Source organism: Cydia amplana, chromosome 20 (genome assembly GCF_948474715.1).
Source record: "Cydia amplana chromosome 20, ilCydAmpl1.1, whole genome shotgun sequence".
Lineage (NCBI taxonomy): Eukaryota > Metazoa > Arthropoda > Insecta > Lepidoptera > Tortricidae > Cydia > Cydia amplana.
Window position 1 is genome coordinate 3,790,587 of NC_086088.1, and position 7,772 is coordinate 3,798,358.

General features: G+C 36.2%; 1 protein-coding gene across 1 annotated transcript in view; it reads left to right on the forward strand.

The window, feature by feature from the left end:
* LOC134657471 (uncharacterized) overlaps nucleotides 1-5,763 on the forward strand; it is a 35,970-nt gene extending 30,207 nt beyond the window's left edge. Inside the window, exons 6-8 of the mRNA XM_063513038.1 lie at nucleotides 1,273-1,486; nucleotides 4,819-4,946; nucleotides 5,571-5,763. Of these exons, the coding sequence (XP_063369108.1) occupies nucleotides 1,273-1,486; nucleotides 4,819-4,946; nucleotides 5,571-5,651 (423 nt within the window). The 3' untranslated portion in view covers nucleotides 5,652-5,763. The remainder of the gene's footprint in view (nucleotides 1-1,272; nucleotides 1,487-4,818; nucleotides 4,947-5,570) is intronic.
* The last annotated feature ends 2,009 nt before the right edge of the window (nucleotides 5,764-7,772 follow it).

Below are 7,772 nucleotides of genomic sequence, written 5' to 3' on the forward strand. Positions count from 1 at the left end.
TTAGCAGCAGCATGCTTAGGTGTAGAGAATACCTCCGTGTTTGATGACAGGCTTGTGCATGATTATCATTCAATCTATCTTCGAAGCCATAAGGGAGATATGTCGGGGATTAGCATAAGATATTTAGTCTGTAAATAAGATTTAAAAGGAATGTAATTTTTTTGCAAAAGACAACGGAAAAGAGCTTTATGAAGATTGAATTGTGTACGTACTTACAACTTGACTTCTTCGTAAAGATGGTATTTTGTTAGCCAAAACTTTTAACAAAACGCCAATTATTCGTAAGGAGTTGTATTTTAATGATTAGGTAGGTAATCTTTAGATAATTATAATAATATATCCCAACTTGTAACGACAAAGCGAATCAAATTTTGATTGACAGTATTGACACTGACATTTTCGACTTAAAAATAATATTTGCTATTTCTTATTCTTCATACTGCGAGAAAGAGACAAAGTTATCGTGACTAGGGACGCTCCGTTTCTAAGGCTGACTATTCATTACTTATCCGATTATTATTTTACCGATTTAGTGTTGCCACGAATGAAAAGTTTGTTCCATGTATAAATGGCCACATTGGCTAAGTCGCGCGCGGGATGGCTCTCTCTCGTGGAACTCTTTTCTCGATGTGCGAACTCATGCTGCCAAAATCGAGGAATTGACAGATAGAGATAGAAATTTGTGACGGGCGACTGCCGTCTCTCGCGGCGCGAGCTATCCCGCGGGTAATCATGTGCTAGCCGTGCAGGATGAACAAAATTGGACTCAAAATCGACCCTTGAGGCGTGCCTCTTTCTATTGCTTTAACCTGTGATTTTTGCAACTCCCCTTCACTATTTTCAGTTTCTACATACTGGGTCCTATTGGTTAGATACGACTTAAACCATTCGCATGCTGTGTTTGATATACCGTAATAACGCATTTTAGCAAGTAGCAACTCAGGGCTCAAGCAATCGAAAGCGCGGGAAAAGTCCAATAAGACCAAAACGGTACCGCAACCCTCGTCGGAGGCCGCCAGCACGTCGTCCACCACATGCGCAAGCGCCGTGGCCGTGCCGTGCCCGCTGCGGAAGCCAGACTGCGTTACGGGCAAAATTCGCTTGTTTTCTAAATATTTAGTGAGCTTATTTAGTTAACTGCCGCTGTGTGCTCTTTCACCCTCTCTTGCACGCTACGTTTAGTTTGTCCAATGTACACACTTCCGCAGCTACAGTCTATTTTGTAAACGCCCGGATTTCAAACGTTATTAATATAAAAAAATCCCCCCACAGCAAACCTTGAAGATGGCACAAGCGACCTCCGCAAGCCTGACCAGCCGCGGGGACTATAACGCCCTCGCCGACCGCGTGACAGACACACTCAACTTGGAGATCATTGAGCCAGTGCTGAGGGTGTACCGCGCTTACAAGCATTCTGTAGCTGCGCCGCACTGCCAGGAGCATCTCATGTGTCTGGTTAACAGGCACCACGATCAAGACAAGCAAGGTAAGTTGGATAAAATTGTAGCCAAAGTATTCTCCTTAACACATTCATTGACACCCTGCCAAACAAGACATCCGCGCCAGGCCACAAAAAAATCTTCTATATATAAATGCAAGTGTCCTGACTGACTGACTGACTGACTGACTGACTGACTGATTCATCAACGCAGAGCCGAAACTACAAAAGCTAGAAAGTTGAAATTTGCACACTAGGTTGAATTTATAAAGTGTACAAGAGATAAGAAGCGATTTTGAAAAATTCAACCCCTAAGGGGGTTAAAAAGGGGATGAAAGGTTGTATGGGGTGCAAGTTTTATTTTAAGCTAGGAATTTAAAACTTTGTAAAAATGTACTATATTAAAAAACAAGAAAACTAATTTCTACGTTTTCGAAAATTCATCCCCCAAGGTGGTGAAAAAGGGGTTGAAAGTTTGTATGGATATCAAATATTTTTGGGAGTGTTGGACTTGAAACTTTGTATATGGAGATATTATTATAAGACGGGAAAAGTAATTTCAGCGTTTTTGAAAATTCATCCCCTAACAGGGTTAAAAAGGGGTTGAAAGTTTGAACCCATTACAAATGCTTTGAAACTTCTTAGAAAGACATAATAGCCGATGACAAAAAAAAGGAATTGCGACGTTTTAGGTAATTCAACCCCTAAGGGGGTAAAAAAGGGGATGAAACTTTGTCCTGGGGTGCAAATTTTATTTTAAGCTAGGACCTTGAAACTTCGTAAAAAGGTACTAAATTAAAAAACAAGAAAACTAATTTCTGCGTTTTCGAAAATTCATCCCCCAAGGTGGTGAAAAAGGGGTTGAAAGTTTGTATGGAGATCAAATATTTTTGAGAGTGTTGGACTTGAAACTTTGTATATGGGGATATTATTATAAGACGGGAAAAGTAATTTCAGCGTTTTTGAAAATTCATCCCCCAAGGTGGTGAAAAAGGGGTTGAAAGTTTGTATGGAGATCAAATATTTTTGTGAGTGTTGGACTTGAAACTTTGTATATGGGGATATTATTATAAGATGGGAAAAGTAATTTCAGCGTTTTTGAAAATTCATCCCCTAACAGGGTTAAAAAGGGGTTGAAAGTTTGAATCCATTAAAAATGCTTTGAAACTTCTTAGAAAGACATAATAGCCGATGACAAAAAACAGGAATTGCGACGTTTTAGGTAATTCAACCCCTAAGGGGGTAAAAAAGGAGATGAAACTTTGTCCTGGGGTGCAAATTTTATTTTAAGCTAGGACCTTAAAACTTCGTATAAAGGTAATTAATTAAAAAAACAAGAAAACTAATTTCAGCGTTTTTAAAACTTCTTCCCCCGAGGTGGTAAAAACGGGGTTGAAAGTTTGTACGGAGATCAAATATTTTTGAGAGTGCGGGACTTGAATCTTTGTATTTGGGGATATTATTAGAAGACAGGAAAAGTTATTTCAGGGTTTTGTAAAATTCATCCCCTAAAAGGGTTAAAAGGGGGATGAAAGTTTGTATGGAGTTCAAATTTTATTTTAAGTTAGGAACTTGAAACTTCGTAAAAATATATGTTATTAAAATACAAGAAAACTCATTTCAGCGTTTTTGAATTATCATCCCCTAAGGTGGTAAAAAGGGGGTTGAAAGTTTGTATGGATATCAAACATTTTTTCGAACGCGGGACTTGAATCTTTGTATTTCGGGATATTATTAAAATACAGGAAAAATAATTTCAGCGTTTTGTAAAATTCATCCCCCAACAGGATTAAAAAGGGGTTGAAAGTTTTAATCCATTACAAATGCTTTGAAACTTCTTAGAAAGCCATAATAGCCGATTACAAGAAAGTAATTGCTATTTTTTGGAAATTCAACCCCTAAGGGGGATAAAAAGAGGATGAAAGTTCGTCTTAGGGTGCAAATTTTATTTTAAGCTAGGAACTTGAAACTTTGCAAAAAGGTATTAAATTAAGATACAAGAAAACTAATTTCAGCGTTTTTGAAAATTCATCCCCTAAGGTGGTGAAAAAGGGGTTGGAAGTTTGTATGAATATCAAACATTTTTTCGAACGCGTGACTTGAATCTTTCTATTTGAGGATATTATTAGAAGACAGGAAAAGTTATTTTAGCGTTTTGTAAAATTCATCCTCTAACAGGGTTAAAACAGGGGGTTGAAAGTTTGTATAGGGTTTAAATTTTATTTAAAGCTACAAACTTGAAACTTCGTAAAAATGTATTTTATCAAAAGAGAAGAAAACTAATTTCAGAGATTTTGATAATTCATCCCCCGAGGTGGTGAAAAAGGGGTTGAAAATTTGTTTGGAGGCCAAACATTTTTTTGAGTGCGGGACTTGAATCGTTGTATAAAGGAATATTATTAGAATACAAGAAAAATAATTTCAGCTTTTAAAAAATCATCCCCTAAAATGATTAAAAAGGGGTTGAAAGTTTGTATAGGGTTCAAATTTTATTTAAAGCTAGGAACTTCAAACTTCGTAAATAGGTAGTTAGGTAGTAGGTTTTATTAAATAGAGGACATGAAAATCTTCTAAGGGGGTTTAGAGGGATTATATCGAGGACAATTTTATTCAGTTAGGGGCTTGAAACTTCGTAGGTTGTGAAAGACAAAGTCTCATGCGTTGTATAATATTAATAATTAACAAATGATTAACCGTCCTACCGCAATCACTTGCTGCACAATGTTCTAAGCTAATGTAGAATATATAACCACCAATATACAAATCCACGCGTACGAAGTCGCGGGCAACAGCTAGTCGTCATATAAAGCTGTAGTACCACGATCCCGACTATCAAGCGTTCAGTGACGATACCGCATTGCCAAAAGCATTTTATCCTATCTGGTTATTAGACACCATGAGTAGGTCAAGCAAAAGAAGACATAGGTAATACTAAAACTACTCGCAGCAGCTGCTAAAATCATCCTAAATGAGGAGAAACCAAGATCGCCATGCTAGAAGATACCTACTGAAACAGAATTATATTTTTAAAGGCCTAAAAATCAAATTTGTACCCGATATAAACATGCTTTTTTGTTGGATTCGTATTACAAACACGCCAATGATAATGTGATGTGACTTTCCCGCTTTCGTATGTGAGGAAATGAATCAAGTTTTTGTACGCCATCAGGCAGGGTATAGTGCTACAAAATTTATTTACCGCAACTGTTATCAGTTTGACACATAATACTCATAATAACACTTTGAACTTTCACGTAACTTGGCCATTTGTTGCAAGTAGATTTTGTCTGTTTGCATGTACGAGTAGGTACCTGTTATACCAAACGTAACTAAACCTAGCTATTAACTGTTACTAATTAATCGTGCTAATCTTATTTTAGGACTACCCGGCTTCAAAGCGGGTCTCACAAAGGTAGCCAGTATGGCCGCGTCGGCCGCGCTGAGCTTCCAAAATGGAAAAGGATTCTGGGACCTTTACAACGCGATCCAAAGCGATGTCAACTGTGAGGTAGGTTACCAAAGTCGTATTATCTTACCTTACACACATAAGTACATTCACTTTTCTATACGACTTTCCAAGATCTCGGTATTTTGAGAAATCTCGCAAATCTACAAAATAACGCTCACTAAACATCAACATTTATTCAGCAAATAGACCACAAGGGCACTTTTACACGTCAACATGGAATTTACATACCTACATAAAAGCAAAAAAAAAACAAATCAACATTTATAAAATACATCGGGTTAAGTAAATGCGAATAACACTAGTTAAAGTACTGTTTTAGCTATTTATACTGCATTTCCTTAATTTCTGAGAAATTCATTTAAACCCAAGATTGCTTGTGTCTCAGCAATAGGTACGGAACGGAAGTGGTGGAGTACAAAGATTGACTGAGCAAACTAATAGAGAGTAAATTAACCTTTGTGGAGCGAATTAAAATACGATGCCGCTTTATAGCGACGTTTCTGAGCTTTAGGTACTGTAAAGTTCTAGATATTTCCTGGCTTCTCATTAAAATATTTTGGTAGGGCCTGATCGGAAAGAGAAGAGTCGTGGAATGTATTGGGCCCCACAGCAGCCGTTTCTTACGAGGACACTTTTACGTTAACTTTTTTTTTCTATTTACAGGCTAAATACCCCGCAGACTGTGCTTCTTTCCACGAACACGAACTGAAGGTCACCACAGAAGTATACCACAGTGAATTATAGACTAATGTTATAAGTGGCAACACTCGCCGTCGATGCTTATCGAATTTAAACCTTATAGAATAGGACAAGAGTCTATATTCGCTTGCAAGTTTTAGTTTTTTTTAATTAAGTACAGGGGAACATAGTAAATTGAGATATACATATACATAATAATCATATTTATTATTATTTTAATAATATAAATCACTACTTATAATATATTTCGAAAATGTAGTTTTGCGATAAAGTAATATTACTTAATGGTAGATTTTACGTACGGTTAGGTACATAACTGACTCAAAGAAATTTTACAATCTACCTACAAATCCTAATTTTAATAGGTACGGAAGCATTTTATTATGTGACTGAAATAAATAGATTTAATTTATGTACTTAGTTTTAGAGTACCTACTAAAGTAAATTATATTTTTGCTGGACATTGGTGCTAAAATATCGGATATTTTCCTTTTCTGATTCTTATTTAAGAAATACCTTCATGCTCATTTTCACACATTCTATTTTTCTTCTATAAATTATCTCTGCTCAAACATTATTGTTTCTGGATAAAGACAAAATATACATATTTTAGGTAATTTCAATCAATTAAAAAAAATATTCATTCGTCACATCATTTTCAACATTCTCTGATATCATGAACCATGTCTGATATAGTATATTTTTTCTCATTTTTATCGTCTTATTTTTCATATCTGTTTTTAAGTAATCTTACTTAGTTATTAAGCATCATACATGGTCAATCAACTTTTGGTTGGCTCAGGACCGCTTCGGCCTCAGTTTCATTTCGGCAACTTCTTAAGTAGTTCTCATTCGCATTTGGTCTACTGTTCCGATTCGCCAGCATTCCTATATCGTCACTTTCTTATCTCGCCCGCTTTCTTACGTGGGCCACTGTAGTAATTTGGTTATATTCCTAATTAGACTACAGTGCCGATTCGTCAACACTCCTAATTCGTCCATAGTGCTTACTCGTCAACATTCCTATTTAGACCACAGTGCCAACTCGTCAACTACATAGCAGCCCTAATAGTACATCATCATTATCATCAAAGTTATCTTTATGGTTAAGGACAAGTGTGACAACAGCAAATACTAATTGTAACTGCCGCATACTAGCTGGAAAATAGCACTTAAGAAGATATGAAGTGCACATTGACATTAATTTTATCTATGATTCAATGACACACAGGGTTTGTGAGAAGCTTTCTTCTAACTGTGGCTGAGGTGTTTGTGTGCCACGATGTACGTACAGGTCAGGTGTAGAATCGGTTGATCTCAACCTGAAAAACTCTTGTGTTTCAGCTTGATAAGCTTCCTCTACAAATCCAAGTAGTATTGATTGGCTATATTCGTTGTCCATCTCTGAAAAAAAAAACACTTGTAACTACCTATTTATCTGTCTTTCTTAGATACCTATTGAGCTAGAAAAAATATTTTATTTGAATAAAATGTGTGCTGCTTCTGACAGTTTAAGTGACAATCAGTATTAATTCTACATTCTCAATTCAAATAAAAGAACGCGGACGAGTTGGCACTTTGGTCGAAATAGGAACGTAGACAAAAATGGTATATTGACGATATCAGATATTGGACGAGTTGGCACTATGGTCAAAATAGGAATTTAGACAAAATGGGGTATTGACGATATCAGAAAGTAGGCAAGTTAGGAAGGTGACGATTTAGGAATTGTAGGCTGACGACATGGCACTGTGGACGATTTATGGAGATGACGAAATGAAACTGAGGCCGAAGCGGTCCTGAGCCTTTTGGTTGATGTTATTCTATTCCGTTGTCTCATTTAAAATACGTAGCTACATTTATTTAAAAAAACATAATATGTGCAATAACATGTTTATATTGATTATGCATTGGAAAAATACATCTATTAAATGGCGCAAAGTGCTCAATTTTGTAGATATTCTTTTAATTCAAACTTTTGTTCATTAGATATTGTCCCTAATAATTTTGTATAATTTAAATAGGTAATAGCTAAATCTGTTTAAAATTACTTATTTTAGGTTTAAATTTTCACATACCTGTGCTGTGCCTTTATTGCTCGAAGAGTTGCACAGTTGTCCAGGAGACGTAACCATGGTAACTACGTACAAAATAAAGTTGATTGAC